The 16,422-nt window shown below is 32.5% G+C and overlaps 4 protein-coding genes across 4 annotated transcripts in view; 1 reads left to right on the forward strand and 3 right to left on the reverse strand.

The window, feature by feature from the left end:
• The window catches only part of LOC108807389 (choline/ethanolaminephosphotransferase 1), a 90,153-nt gene that overhangs the window by 73,306 nt on the left and 425 nt on the right, over window positions 1–16,422 (reverse strand). The gene's annotated exons all lie outside the window — the stretch shown is intronic.
• Window positions 458–1,530, forward strand: LOC108840886 (uncharacterized). The gene is made up of 2 exons (XM_018613696.2): window positions 458–834; window positions 1,120–1,530. Exons 1-2 carry the CDS (start codon window positions 519–521, stop codon window positions 1,347–1,349), a joined length of 546 nt encoding a protein of 181 aa, XP_018469198.1. The 5' UTR covers window positions 458–518; the 3' UTR covers window positions 1,350–1,530.
• Window positions 1,480–2,753, reverse strand: LOC108840876 (probable 6-phosphogluconolactonase 1). The gene is given in 2 exon segments (XM_057007264.1): window positions 1,480–2,060; window positions 2,063–2,753. Coding segments are annotated over 2 exon segments (621 nt in total). The 5' UTR covers window positions 2,235–2,753; the 3' UTR covers window positions 1,480–1,611.
• Window positions 12,807–14,767, reverse strand: LOC130510676 (cytochrome P450 78A5). Its single transcript, XM_057007225.1, has 2 exons — window positions 13,786–14,767; window positions 12,807–13,687 (listed from the first exon to the last, which is right to left on the reverse strand). Exons 1-2 carry the CDS (start codon window positions 14,713–14,715, stop codon window positions 13,070–13,072), a joined length of 1,548 nt encoding a protein of 515 aa, XP_056863205.1. The 5' UTR covers window positions 14,716–14,767; the 3' UTR covers window positions 12,807–13,069.

Genomic DNA, 16,422 nt, shown 5'->3' on the forward strand with positions numbered 1-16,422 from the left:
TTGCATATTAATTGAAAGCCTTTTTTCAAAAAAGAAAAAATCACTAAGACATATAGAAAACATCAAGAAAAATAGAAAACATTTAAACTTATGTCATCGTGCTCGTGGTCATCATTACTAGTGTGTTAGCTAGTCTTATGTCATTTTTATCTAGTCCCCATCTCTACTTCTCTTTTGCTTATTTTACATGCTTGGGAGTTCATGTGGCTGCCCTTCTCTTTTGCAATGCTTTCTCAAACTATATGATCTAAAAATTCATATCCTTATATTTTTTTTTTATTTGCATTTTAGTTGAAAGCCCTTTTTCATTCAAAAAAAAAATCACTAAGAAATATAGAAAACATCAAGAAAAATAGAAAACATTTAAACTATTGGGCCTATCGTGATGGGCCTACAGAGTTCAAGCCCATTAATATCAAACAGTTGTTCTTAACAGAAAAAAAATCGCTGTCGTCGTCTTTCTAGTCTCACCGAGAAGATTCACTAAGCGAGCGAGATAGAGCGAAGGAACTCGAACAATGGCGGCGGTTCAACAGCAGCAAGCGATGCAGAAGAACACGTTGTACGTCGGAGGTTTAGCCGACGAAGTAAACGAATCAATCCTCCACGCCGCGTTTATACCATTCGGCGACATCAAGGACGTGAAGACGCCGTTGGACCAAGCCAATCAGAAGCACAGATCCTTCGGATTCGTCACTTTCCTGGAGAGAGAAGACGCTTCCGCCGCCATGGATAACATGGACGGCGCCGAGCTTTACGGCCGTGTTCTCACCGTCAACTATGCCCTCCCCGAGAAGATCAAGGGTGGAGAACAGGGCTGGGCCGCACATCCACGTTCGTTTTCGATTCCTCCTTATTTGATTTTGATTTACTGTTGATGTTAGTGTTTGTGAATGAGTATGGAACTTAGGGATTGTTAAAATTAGGGTTTGGCTCTGAAATTAGATTTAGAAAATTCTCAAGCATATGATTCAAAACGGTTTAAAGTGTATGATGGTTTACTCACAAGAGAATGGTTATGTTCTTGGTTAAGTAGAGAGCTTGTTTTAACCTGTTGGCTTGTTTTCTCATTTGCTTAATAAACTAATCTTTCTTGGTTGTGTTTTTTGTTTTTTGCAGTTTGGGCGGATGCAGACACGTGGTTTGAACGGCAGCAACAAGAAAAGGAAATTATCAAGATCCAAGCGGAGAACAAGGCTGCTATGGAGGCTGCTGAGGAACTTCACAGGAAGAAATTGGCGCAAGACCGACAAGGCGAGATGGAAGAAGATACGGAGGTTAAAGATGATCCTATGGCCAGAGCTGAGGCCGATGCTCTTAGCCATGACAACAACAACAACCCCCAGTGAAAGTAAGCTTTTGCCGGTTTTTCGTCTGAGTTGTCTTGTCTCATATTATCACCTAGTTTGAGTTTGAGACTAGATTGTTTCATCAAGTTTCTAATCATTGTTTTTGTTATAATTACTAGTTTGTTGAAACTTGCATGAATAGAATAGTTATTAAAAAAAAAAGATATTCCATGTTTCTAAACCGAATGCTCTTCATACAGAAAGGGTCATTACTGATGTAAAGAACCATTTGCTTCTGAAACAAAGTAGATTAATCTAAATTTTACTCAGAAATTTTAAACCCATCAAGTTTGGACCCTGCTGGTTTATCCATAAACCACACCAGATTCCCGTTGCTCGGCTGGACCAGACGTGCAGGCAGAGACAAAGAGCCGTCTTGTAATGGCAAGTCATCGATTGCCAAGTGGATAGCATTGGCTTTGGATGCGCCGGTTGCCACTATAGCCACGTTAGCAGCTGAGTTAATGACCGGCAAAGTAACTGAGTTAATGACCGGCAAAGTAAATGTGATTCTCTCTGGCGGCGGTTTAGGTGAGTTGGTTAGGTATGTAACCCAATCGTCTTTCACCTCGAGTGCTCGGTGGTTCGGGAAGAGCGAGGCTACTTGCCCATCCGAGCCCATCCCTAGTAAGATCAGATCAAACCTGGGACAGTCACTGTTCTCAGACGGAGTCACAGTTCGTTTTCTCACCATCTGTCTGATGGTGAACCATACTCTGTCGCAGCTTTGTCGACTGATATTCTGTCGTTAATGGAACATATATGCCTCGGAAACACATTAACCTGAAAAAGTAGAGCCACTTTCAGAACAAGAGTCAACATTATTACAAGACAAACAACACACAAAGCTGCGTTGACGAAGACTGATTGGATTAGTTTCTCCATCCTCAACTTGTTTTCTTCTAAAACAAGCAAATACTATTAGCAAAAAAATCGACATTCAAGAAAACCAGATAGCGCCGTCAAGATTCTTCTATCCATTGAGCTATCAAAAACCCAATCTAAACACATCTGACCTTAGAGAGGAGATTATCCTTGGCGAGCTTGTAATTGCTATCATCATGGGTCTTAGCTACCGCACGCTCTTCCGCCCAAAAGACATACCATTTAGCCCAATCTACAATCTTGTTGTAAGGCGGCTCGATCAATTTTCTGTTGAATAAACCCATTAGGAAAGCGATGAAGGAGACTGAAAATGGGATCCTAACAAAGCTTAAAAACATTTTAGTAAAACTTGTAGTTACCCCATCAAGCTAATGAGAGAGCCTCCTGATAAAACAATGCAGAAAGCACCATGTTCTAGAATCGATGCTTCTGATATCTCAGCTATATAATCTACCAAGCCAATGCTAAGTTCCTCCAAATTCTCGTGCACCCTTATTTCTCCTCTGTCCTTATGAGTCCAAGTAAGTGCCATATTGCTACTTTTGTTTTTTCCACCAGTTTTTTCAGCAATTCTACATGTAAATAACAAATGGGATAAAATTGTAACTTAAGAAATAGATGAGGTTTTGATTGGGAGATTAAGAAATCAGATCTTAGTTGACTCTCACCAGATCCAGTTTGACTACTAATCCAATAATCAGCATTTATAATTTACAAAAAAACAGCAATACAAGATAAAAATAAATGGAAAAATTGTCTTTTAAATCACGAACTTTCAAATTTGATTAAAAAAAAGCCTGAACTTTTCCTTGGACCATTTAAAGCACCAACTTAATTTGACTAGCCATTTTAAACATCAATTTAGTTTGACTAAACCAAATTAAGCACGACGTTAACTCGGATAACAGAATGATTAAACAGAGTTAAATGCCGTCTCTAATTTCCGTTAAGTTCAAAACGACGTCGTTTAGAAATCTTTTAAAAAATCGCATATGGGTGGATCGAACATGTGACCAAAGACACACACATGTAATGCGCAAACCACTAGACTATTAGCACTTTTTGAACTTTATTGACTACTAATACCTATTATTGTGAAACCTCCAAATTATCTTCTTCCACTCTAAATCCCTAAATGATTTTATAAATATTAAAACTTGTAAATAGCTTATTAGTTATTTGAAAATTTGTGAGTATAAATAATTAAATGATTTTTAATTATAATTTTTAACTAATAATAATACAAAATGATTTTTAATTATGATTTTAAAAATATAATCTTTTAGTATTATTAAAAATTATAATAAACAATTATAGTTAATAATAACTTGTCTGATTTATAATAATAATTAATTATAATTTTTAATTAATAGTATACTAAATGATTGTTAATTATAATTTTAATTACTAGATGATTTTTAATTACTAATAAAACAAAATTATTTTTAATTGTGATTTTTAATTAAAAATATTTTAGTATTATGAAAAATTATAATTAAAAATCATAACTCAATATCATTTAGTATTGCTATTAATTAAAAATTATAATTAAAAATCATTTAGTATCATATAGTTAATTATAAGTAGTATTTTTAATAATACTTGTAAATAAAACTTAATATTATAGTTAAGTTAATAATTATTATAAGTTTTGATATTTTTAGTAATGTTCACAAAATTTTTAATAGTTAATAATTTATTTACAATTTTTAATATTTATAAAATTATTTAGGGATTTAGGGTTGAATAAGATGATTTGGAGGTTTCACAATAAAACCTATTACTAGTCAATCATGTTAAAAAACAATTAAGTGGTTTAGTGGTTTGAGCCTTACATGTGTGTGTCTATTGTCATGGGTTCGATTCCACCCAAATGCATATTTTAAAAGATTTTTAAACGACGTCGTTTTGGACTTAACGGAGATTAGAGACGGCATTTAACTCTGTTTAATCATTTTGTTATCCGAGTTAACGTCGTGCTTAATTTGGTTTAGTCAAACTAAATTGATGTTTAAAATAGCTAGTCAAATTAAATTGGTGCTTTAAATGGTCCAAGGGAAAGTTCAGACTTTTTTTCAACCAAATTTGAAAGTTCGTGATTTAAAAGATAATTTTCCCAAAAATAAATGATATATATATATATATGAAATCCAGAATGATTAACTAAACAACTGTCAGTCATAATCATTTAAAATTGTTAGTACGCAAGATTCCATTTAAATTGGAAAAGATGATATAAGGCGCTAAAATCTTTTAGAACCTTTAAAGAAATAGTCAGATATACGGAATCAAGACGTAATCTCTTTTTTGGTTCAATAATTTTTTTATAGGTAAAACGGTTTCAGTACGATTTTAAATATCAGAATAGAATTATAAAATTACGTGAAGTTGTTTTACATTACCTAAAACAGAATTTTTGAATAACATCCACAATATATTCTCGAGACTTGCTTCAAACTTTTTGAGATGTTTGTTGGAATTTTTGTATGTGAAAACTTATCTTATAAACGATTGTTATGTGAATATGATTCTATTGTTAATTAAGAGATGAGAGATATCTATTTATAAAAAAAATTACAAAACTTAGTTATAAAATAATCTGGATATTTGTCATTATTATTTTTTTGAACAACAGATATTTGTCATTAAATTTACTAAATTTTAGCTATTTGTCACCAAAATATTTTGGTTCTGAATCTGGACACCAAGTGTTAAGTTATTTTTCTCTGACTTAATTTTAGCTTAGTCACTAAGATAGTTTATTCACCAAATTTACTAAACTTAAGCAATTTTTCACTAAATAGATTTTATTTAGTCATCAACTTATTTAAGGATTTTTTCATTATCCACAAACAATTTCATTATTTTATCTGGTCCATGGACTTGTAAAATGTAATGACTTTTTAAATGTAAAATCTAACAGTTACATCACATTAGATGGATATTTTACCCGGTCCTTTAGATTTGTAAAAAAAAAATATTTACACATATTTATTTTATTTGGACCACTAAGCTTGTAAAAATTAGTTACAACACTAGTGTCATGTTGAATGTCAAGTAATGTGGATAATATATTTTTTTAATTCGATAAATTTTGAACGGAAGTTTATACTTCCTCTATTTCATATTAAGTGTCGTTTTATAATTTTGCACACGGATTAAGAAATCATTTAATTTTACATATTTTCAATATAAAACATCATTACCCATATATCTACTCATATTTCAACCAATAAAAAAAATAAACAGGAGGATAAAGTTAATAAATTATGTATTGAAATGTTTAAAACGACATTTATTTTACAACGAATTTTTCTCTCTACAGCGACACTTAATATGAAATCGAGAGAATAGTATTTTTGGGGATCAGAAACAAGAACCTGACTGTTAATTTTCCTCTAACATCTGTTTAGTTGAGATTCGAACTTGACACGCGCTAAGTTCTTTGAGCTAGATTTTTGTAACTAGCTAATAAATGTATATTCCATTTTGGTAACATATTCACATTTCAAAAAATCGCTAATAAACACATCGATTCAATGTACCTTCATCATGGGTTGATCCCTTTCAGAAATCAGGAGCTGCTTGGATTGCTCGGGATACTTATGGAATGCCTCTATCCCACAGCAGGCGTGCTTTTTCTCCTACACATACTAGGATGGAAACTGAAATACAAACACTTTGGTGGGCAATGGAAGCGCTCCATGACATTCATGCTAAGAGAGTAATTTTTGAGATATCCTCTGATGCTGTAGTAAGAGCTTTGTTCGTGCCTGGGACTTATCCTCTATTGACGCATGGTATTCCAAGAATATTAAGATTCCTGCACTCTTTTGATTACTGACAAGTGATATCATGTCCTAGAGAAGCCAACTTGATAGCTCAAGTTGCAGCGAGTGTCACTAGAGACCAAAGATTTCAATCTTATATGGCGGCTGGTGGTCCTAGTTGGCTCTCTTCCTCTATTACAGCTGAAGCGTTGGATGCTGGACCTCTTCACTAGGTTTCTACGAGGGCTTAAGAGAATCTGCCTATCCAGGGTTTGACTCATTCTTCTTCCTTCTTCGAAAGGTTTCTCTTGCGTTGACATCTACTGATGTTATTTGTGGCTTTTGTTCTTTCCGTCTCCCTGATACCCTATTAGGCCTGGGCGTTCGGGTACCCATTCGGGTACGGGTCGGTTCTTTCGGGTATCGGTTCTTTCGGGTTTGAAAACTAAAGCCCATTCGGGTATTATAAAATTTCGGATCGGGTTCGAGTCGGGTATTTCCGGGTTCGGGTGGGTTCGGTTCTGATATAAAATAACCTGAAAATAACCGAATAACCAATGTATCTGTAACGGGTTCGGATAATAGTACCCAAAATAACCATATTATCCGATTCGGTTTGGGTATTTTGTATCCAAACTACTCAGATTTATCAAAAAATAACCAAATATACTCATTTGGCACAGTTTTGTTTAAGTACTTCTATCCAAACTACAATATTTTATCCAAAAATACACAAAATTATTGAAAATAACTAATATATTAAATTTATAATTAAAATTAAGATAATTATACATATAATTATAAATAATATTTTGAAATATATATTTTATTTCGGATATCTTCGGATACCCATTCGGTTTTCGGTTCGGGTCGGGTTGGATACCGGTTCTTCGGATACAACAGTTTAGGACCCAAACAGTTATTTCTGAAGAATCGAATAAACCTGATACCCTGATTTTTCGGGTCGGTTTCGGTTCGGGTCCTCGGATCCGGTTTTTGTGCCCATGCCTACCCTATTGTTTCTTTTCCTTGTCGTTTGAGGGGATCCTTACGGAATGAATGATTCATTGACAAAAAAAAACACATCGATTCATTATTTTTTATTACATATTATCAGTTTTTCAATTTTCTAAAAATATAAAGATCAGATGGACATCTTGAACCAGTTGAAGTATGGAAAGATCAACTACAGCGAGCATTCTATATCGAGATGTAGCGTACTCTATAACTTATTCAAATACTAAAACCGCCTCACTCACGAAAAGGGTTTGTTCGTCTGGTTTTCTTTTCTCCTACACAAGAGTATTTCCAGAAAAATGCTCTATATTGAAGTTTACAAAACTTAAAGTATAAAAATGTTCTTCAAGCAAAACATCAAATTAAATTTTAAAAATATTTATGTTTTATATTATACTAGTCCTTATATTTAACATAATTAATTTAGATTAAAATGTTTATAAATAATTAGCACGTATATAAAAATACTACATCAATATTAAATAATAAAAATTACACAAAATATAAATTTTACATATAATACATAGCTAAATACTAAATTAAGAGTAAAATATCACATTATTCTGTAAAAATATTTATGTAATACACTCATATATGATCAATTAGTGCATTTGTTAAGTTTATTTTGTAATATTATTGTTATATAAACCTAGTTTTAAAATATTTTAAGTCTTATTTTAAGGTTTTTATATAATTTATGTGTAAAATTAAATTTATGAAAACATATTTGAAATATTTATGATATATAAACTTTTAAAGATTAACATGATAACCAACAAAATATTTAAGAATCATAAAATGTAATATGTAAATGTAAGGAACAAAATGGAAATAAAATTATGAAACTTCAAATTTAAAGTTTTGAGTACTGACATTATATATTTGAAGTTTCACTACTAAGATTTCTAATTTGAAATTTTGAATTTTCTTTTTGGAGAGTAAAAAACTTTATGTTTGAATTTATAGAATATTTTTTAGAGATGCTCTAAGACCATTTCTAATGTATTTCTCTATTTTTATCTCTAAAATATATATTGATTTTACTCCTATATATTTTTCTAAAATAGAGATCTCCAAATATAGAGTAAAATAAAGAGGAATGCTATTTCTTTCTCTATAAATAGAAAAAATAGCAATTTTTATTCTAAAAGCAAAAATAGAGATGAATTGGAGTAAGTGATTTTGACTCTAAATACTTTTATAAAGATAAAAGTATGAGTGAATTCGAGATGTTCTAAGGCACATATAAGGGCAAGGTTATCGCAAGGACGACAAAGAGCATCCCTTATTTAACAACTTTTTCCCTTTGGTCTCTCTCGGTCCCTGTGATTTGTGGTCCCCCTCTCGACGAAGGACTTAGGAAGGACCTTACGATAACCTTGCCCTAAGTAGGTAGAGTTGTTCTCTGGAATAACTTGCTACCACGCTTTGAAGTGATCTAGAAAGTGATAAACCAGCAAAAAAAAAGTTTACTTTTAATTTTTTTCTTAATAAATACACATATTTACGTTGAAGTAATTTTGGTACTTTATCAAAGAAAAAAAGAAATAATTTTTGTATACTTTGTGCTATAGTTTCTTCGGTAGTTTTTCTTTTTTTTTTTGGAAAAAAGTCTTCGGTAGTTTTTGCATTGCATTTTCAACGTGGGATAGCAGGCAGAGAAAGAAACGTACGAAGTAACTTATCCAAAATTATTTTCGAACGTATTTTGTAAGATTACCAAGGCTTACTGATTGATTAAGGATTTACATATATGCTCGGCCATGCTTGTGGCAGACCGATGTATTCATATATGTACTATATTGATTTTTTTAATTCATGCGAGTGCTAATATTGAGTAATGAGTGGCGCAGAAAATACATAGCCTTTATGGACTTTAATGTAATTTAAAAATGTTTAACTCGCGATTGTTATAAGTTGCAAGTGAATATTTGCCTTTAACAAAAGCATCTAAAATCAGCTTTACGAAAGGAATCGTAATCATTAATTAAGCCGCTTGTGAAGATCAAGAAAAGAGTAATAACTAATGAACTAATTAATGTCTACAACCCTAGCTAACACAAAGGATCCAATTCTCTTGTCCAATGAGAGGCAGATATAATCCAAGAGGACTAATGATTTCACAGCCAATTTTTTTCCCAATTTTATATCATGATAATTCTAGATGACGATTTGGAAAACTGAATCGTAAAAATTTGAAAGTAAATTAAGTCACTGGAAATTTTATAGAGTGTGGCAGCTAGATTGAAGAAGAGTTACAATATCTTAAACATAAAGATGTAAACAGGATATAGCTTTTCGAATGGAGAATATGGTAAACTAAACTGATATTTCAAATTATATATTTAGTATTTGAAAGTATTATATTCGCTTACAAAGACACAACCAAGGGAAAATATTTTCCAGATATTACCTAATTTTGGTTATAGAGCATCCAACGATTTAAGAACTTAGTGAATCTTCTAACAAAGCATATATTTTGCAACCACATAATTGTCACTTTCGATAATGTGTCTACTAACATCGATTCTTTGGTTCCAATCCGTTTGTGGTGAATCAGCCATATCTATAGTGAAGGAGACGAAGAATCGATTATGCAAGGGAATATGAAAAATTTAAAGAAAGAAAGAGATGGGAAGGAAAGCAACTTGCACTTATTTTTGGACTAACGAAAAGTTTTATTTATTGGATATCCAAATCCCAAAATGTAGTGTATATATCTTTCTCTTTTGTTACTAATTTTAAACAGTGTCTATATCTTGTATTTATATTTTATTTCGAAGAAGTTTAGCACTTTCAATCAAAACGTTTTCATATCCCATATCATCCGTTAATTATATAAGCATAGAATGCGACCGTTTACGTAAAATTATATACTCACTAATTATTTCCAAATATAACGTTTTTTTGTATGAACCATCGGTGACCTCATAAAGAACGCTATTATATCGGATTGGAATACAATACAGCTGAAACAATCATTTCCAAACATGTTGAACTGATTACAGTATGTCGCTTTGGTTATTATAAAAGGTTTATGTCTTTTTCTTTCCAAAAGCATAAACCCTAGCTACCCTCTTGTATTTTAAATTAATCCTTAGTTGAAGGCTAACAAATAATCTTAATTAAACTTTAATATTTCAATGATTCGAAAGATAATAAGGATACGCCAGCGGTCCTCACATTCCAAATCATTTATCTAATTCTCTACAATAATTTATTCCAAAATATTGTAGTCATGAAACGATAAAAACATACAATGGGTGAGTGAATACATGTAGAAAAACTTGGTTAAATGTGTGTTGACCAAAAAAACTTGTTTATATGTGTTACAAAACGTAAAACGAATTTTTCTGTGAAAAGCAAACACAGGATGCTAATCTGCTATATTAACATAATAGTTCTGTACATAATACTTATCTATATATAAAGGTGTAAATAAAACGAGGTACGTACAGCAATATGGCAAAGCATTGGTTTGGTCAAAAAAATGGCCAAAGCATGATCCTTCTATTTCTTATAGATTTCCCCATATATGCTCTTATTCTTCGAGTATATATTAATTATTAGGAGTACACAAATGAGTCGTTAATTTCACACTAATGAATTATTTGTTTTGTTAAAGGAAAACGAATAGTTAATCAACGTTGGAAGATCAAGAAACCAAAAAAAAAGAGGAACGTCGAGGATACGATCTTGTAGTATATATTAATACAGATGAGTCATAAATTCTATCTAATCCATTTATACATTAAGCATTTATGTTGATAGTATTAATTTTAGTGTAAACTTTAAATGGTGTTGAGTTCCTATCGGACAAACAATATTCTTCTAGAAAAAAAACAAAGGAGAAGAATATATCGAATTTATGATTGTTATATTTTCTCTCACTGTTTGTCTACGTCATTTTAGCACATTTTAAATTTACTTTGTGCATCTTTGAAGATGTGGTTGGTAATGTGACAATACAAGAACGCAAAAAAAAAACGAAGTTGAGGAAAAGTTGGGGGATTAGGTGGTACTGAGACCTAACATCTAACGTCTAATTTAGCCGCGGTTAATATAATAGTAGATGTAGTTTGCAAAAAAAAAAAGGAGTACATATAGTAGATGTGAAAGAGAATACGAATTCAATGATGAGATGAATAGCATCATTTTTTCACAATTTATAGTAGTTATTTTTAAAATTTATCTGTTACATATTTATATGTTTTCTATATGAAAATGACAAATTTGCATTTTGAGTGTCACTACACAATCATAACAAAATGATATTATTTGGTTATTTCTAAATAAATTTCATTATAGCAATGAGTATCACATATTTAGTTAGCAATTTAATTGTATATACATCAAATATTTTCTTAATTAGGAAGATTTGAAGCTTGTAACTTCTCTAAATTCAAAATTATAATCTGTAGAATTAATTTCCTTTCAGAAGTAGTTTCAGCTTAAGTTAATGATACTCATATTGATCTCACATCAAGATAAAACAAACACATCAAATGCAAAGCCAATACATAATAATACATCTAATGATCTGTTTAAACTGTTTATTTTTCAAGTTTTACGACATAATTAACCACTTAAATCTAAACACTATATTAAAACAAGTTGAAGCGAGTAAAAAAGATATAGCATCAGTAAAGAAGAATTTCTTTAAGAGTACTTTTTTTTTATTTGCAGTAGATTAAATACAACTTACCTTTAGCAAGAAAAAATAGACAGCTTATATTGCTCGGAATGATTTACATCAACATTTCCAACTTCATTCTATTTTTCACTATAAAATAGAGTTAGTAGTGAAAATTTTTTAATGGTACTCTATTTTCCACTCTATAATAGAATAAAAAATATGTTTACTTAATTTTTTTTCATCACTCTAATTTTTATTTTAAAATAGAGTTCTATTAAAATAGAATTCGACTATATTAGATAGTTACTTTATTCTAAACCAAAGAAATGAATTTCACAAATGTACAAAAGTTATATGGGGGATATTTTAGACTCTTTCCATTTCTAATTTGAAAATTTGATGGATCAGCATGTGTTTTGTAAGAAGAGAAAATCGCTCAACGATCTACTATCATATTATTTATTACGGATTAAGATAGCCTAATATCCGATTATTCACTCATCACATGGTACACATGTGGATCATCTTAATCAACATGCTAACTCATGAACAAGTGACTTATTCATCAGTGATCAACTGGTCATATCATCATTCATCACTCGGTTTCCTTTTCTAGCAAAACTCAACTTTTGATATGACTCTTGAGTAAGAAAAATTACATCATCTGATCCTTTTTTGTTTACAGCCAGATCTTCTATTCCAAATTTCATACTGCTCTAAAAATATTTACCTAGAGGGCTAACAACTTATGTAACTCAACTTCGGTCTTGGAAAAATCAAAAGAAAAAATTTCGTTGAGTCTGAGAACTCTTATGTTCTCTCAGATTAAGCTCATTAACTCCAATGAGGATTCAAACGAGCTTCATGGACTGCTTTATTATGATATCACTATTTCTTATAGATCAATTCGACACGAGGCTTGGCTACAATGTTTTTGTTTCTTTTGATAAGGAAATTTAAGCAACTCACTTGTTACTTTGGTTCTACAATATCCAAATTCAATGATTATGTTAGTTGGATAAACTAATATTTCAACGTCTTAATCAAGTATTGCAGCCTGTGACATATGTGGCGCAGATGGCCTCCGTTATTAAAATATAGTAAGAGACTTTTGCTAGATATAGTACGATATTTTGTATGCCTTAAAACTTAGCTAATCAATTTTATAGATAAGATCGAAAAGCCATGAAACCAAAGGGACGCGATACGATACGTTACAAGAAGCAAACACACAGCAAACTAAAAACCATGACACCAAAACCCTAAAGAAGTTCGACAAACGGTGCCAAAACCCTAACTTCCTTCCCAAACCATAATTATTAATTATTAATTATTAAAAGAAACTACCCATAGTAGTTAATTAAACAAGTACCCGACTGATACACCAGATAACCACCAGATAACCGGATCCATTAACCAAAACAAACATTTTTTGGAACAGCCTTGCACTTCAACGGCTTCTTCATCTCCATGGACAGCTTGAGAACCTCAGCGAGGTCAACATCAGAAGAATCCTTAACCCATTCAAAATTCTGAATCATTTGACCAACCCAGAGATGAACAGTAGCTAGACCCATTGCTTTACCCGGGCAAACCCGACGACCCGAACCAAATGGAGCCAACCTAAGATCCGAACCCATGATGCTTACATCTTCACCATCAATAAACCTCTCAGGCCTAAACTCTTCAGGGTCGGTCCAGATTTTGCCGTCATGTGTGATGGACCACATGTTGACCATAGCTATGGTTCCAGCGGGGACAAGGTTGGGACCCACGTGGACATCGTGTATAGCGAGCCTGGCCCAAGAGAGGAGGGGACCTGGTGGGTGAAGCCTCAGGGTTTCTTTGACTACAGCTTGAAGGTACGGAAGTTTTGGGATGTCAGAATCAGACAAGGGTCTAGTATTGTTACTTGTAACTGAAGCTATCTCTTTGTAAAGTTCTGCTTGTATGTCTTGATGCAATACCATTCTTGCAAGTACCCATTCCACTAGAATCGCTACTGTATCCGTTCCTCTAAATATCATCTCCTAAAAAAAATTCACATAAAAAGATTTAGAACTTTAGATAACAAATATTTTAAAAATTCACATATATTGAAACGTTATCCACAAGAAAAACAACTTACCCAAAGGACAGCGATCATGTCGGAATCAGACAACTTTTCATCCTTTTGCAAGCCAAGCAAGACATCAACGAAGTCTTTCTCCTCGCCATCGAGAGTGCTGTTCCTCTTCATTTTATGCTTCTCAATGATTCCACCGACAAATGTGTTAACTTGTGAGACCAAAGCTCTACACCTCTTCCTCACTCCTTGGAAGTCAAACCAACGAAGAACACCAAAGTGATCACTCCAGTTAAATATCCCAAGCAACTCATAACCTTCACTCACCAGCCTCTCCAGAAAACATCCATCCCCATCAACTTCATCGAAATCATAGCTTTCACCAAAAACAGTCGCCATTACATTATTTAACGAACCGAAGTGAATCACTTTCTTCACTTCAACTTCACCAGCGCCAGCTACGGTCTTAATTTTCTCCACCATCTTCATACCGATCCCAGCTCTAACACCTTCGAAACTAGCTATCCGTCTCGGGCTGAAAAGATGCGTTGAAGAGATTCTCCTAAGATTCCTCCAATACTCACCATACGGCGCGAACCCCATAGCACGGTGGAAGAGAAGCTCGTAAGCTGACTCCTTAACCGGGCGGTCAGCGAAAGCAGAGCTGTTCAGAATCTCTTTAGCCGTCTCCGGTTCACTGGAGATAACAAAACGTGAAAACCCAACAGAGAACGCCATCAGAGGAGAGGCTTTGAAGCGTTCGGCAAGCGCGGCGAGAACGCGGTGAGGGTTGGAACAAGAGAAGACTGAAAGTGAACCAGATGGACCAGGAATCGAAACACGGTTCTTGGAGGAGGCGGTCCAGGCCCATGCAAGGCCACCTGGTGAGAGAAAGAAAGCAACGGTGGCTATGAAAAAAGTTATGGAGGCAAAGGCCTCGAAGGTTACCAGGTTGAGAGAGTTAAAGAAGAGAACATAAGCCTCAGGAGACATTTTTAGCAAGTAATGGTATCAGAGAGAGAGAGAGCAAAGAGAGAGGTATTGAGAGTTGATGAGGATACGAAATGATGTGCATGGGAAGGCTATTTAAATAGATGGCCACTTGGTTGCGTCGCTGATATTTTATTGCAGTAATAACCCACCAATTGTAAATTACTAGTTAGGTATGTTAATGCTGGATTAAATGCTTTAAAGTTGTATTAGCAAATTGATTATGCTATATTATAGGTCAAAACAAGTCAAAAGCTTTTAATGATGAACCACAGAATGGTGGACTACTTCTTTGATTCTGCTGTAGTTTTGTTATTTACCTAGAAACTTGAAAACATCACTTAAAATAGAACAAAAAAATTTCCCTAAAACTCCATTTAAAGTGGGACGGAGGGAGTATTATTTACTACTAAATCTGTGTCAAGTCTAAACAAAAGTTCGTTTGATAATGTTTTTGGACTGCTTCTAACAGGAAGCAATAATTCTTGATAAACTGTTAGCATGCAGTACAATGTGATTCATATGATTTGTGTTGGATACTGTAAAAGCTTACGGATTGGTATGTGCTCAGATAAATAGTGAAATATAATTGTAACTTGCAAATAATTTTGCAACAAGTGAAGATATTTTGTGTCATACATGAAAATGCTTCACTCCAATATACTTCTATAACAATTGATACAAAGGAATACAGTAATAATGCAATATCAATATCGCATTGAAAAGAGCCGATAGTGTACTAATATCTGATAGGAATTCATTCGCGCTCCTTATAAGAATTAAAACAAGTGGGTGTAATTAATTAACCAATAGAAACTAAAGAGTATAATGTTAGTATTATGGAAGAGAAACAATGCTAAAGAAGAGAATCCAAATGAGAATCGCAGCCGTCCTTGCCACTTCTTACCAAAGCACTTGTATTAATAATTTAATGTTACGATTTTGTATTTTAAAAGCAAATATATTTTCAAAGTAGACTGAATAAACTATTTACTAATCATTTTCCATCATACTAAAACATATTAATTTTAGTTTTTGCTTCATATCACAATATTTTCTAGAGAAAGTTTTACAGTCAGATTTTAAATTTATTAAACTAATCATTTTTAAAACACTTTAATTTTTTTATTTCATCAATAAACCGTCGATCAAAATTCTACCTTCGCAAATAAAATGGCATAAAACAATAACATTCATAGTTGAAAAATCCGACATTTGGTAAATTTAAATGTCCACTGAATTATTTATAATAGAAAATTAAAATAAAAATTTATTTAACTTTTAAGTTATTCAAATTTAAAATTTAAAGAACTTTTGATAGAAATGACAGATTCATTAAAATGACTAAAATAAAAAGAGCATTTCCAAAAAACCTTCAAACCCTCTAACTTTAAGGTTTTTGGCTTTTCAAAATACTCTCAAACCCTCAGATTTTTAGAACCTGAATAGTAAAACTTTAAATTTCATTATTAAGACCTTCAACACATTATTTATTTTTCAGTTTAGCCATATCATTTATAACTTACATATAATTCTTTATCATTCTTATTCTTATAACTATATTTCACTTAAATATTCAACTAAATCTTATATATGTTATTAGAGCATCTCCAACCATGACACCAAATTTTGTGTTGAAATTACACCAAATTTGGTATTTTATTGTCAATTTTTTTTCCATCTCCGACCATGACACCAAATATTACACTA

The sequence above is a fragment of the Raphanus sativus genome, chromosome 1 (assembly GCF_000801105.2).
Source record: "Raphanus sativus cultivar WK10039 chromosome 1, ASM80110v3, whole genome shotgun sequence".
Classification (NCBI taxonomy): Eukaryota; Viridiplantae; Streptophyta; class Magnoliopsida; order Brassicales; family Brassicaceae; genus Raphanus; species Raphanus sativus.

What these genes read in the sequence shown, in the direction of transcription:
- LOC108840886 (XM_018613696.2), top strand. Translation starts at nt 519, where the DNA reads ATGGCGGCGGTTCAACAGCAGCAAGCGATGCAGAAGAACACGTTGTAC. An exon ending in GGGCTGGGCCGCACATCCAC is followed by an intron (nt 835 to 1,119) that starts GTTCGTTTTCGA and finishes TGTTTTTTGCAG; the next exon opens with TTTGGGCGGATGCAGACACG.
- LOC130510676 (XM_057007225.1), bottom strand. Translation starts at nt 14,715, where the DNA reads ATGTCTCCTGAGGCTTATGTTCTCTTCTTTAACTCTCTCAACCTGGTA. An exon ending in ACATGATCGCTGTCCTTTGG is followed by an intron (nt 13,688 to 13,785) that starts GTAAGTTGTTTT and finishes AATTTTTTTTAG; the next exon opens with GAGATGATATTTAGAGGAAC.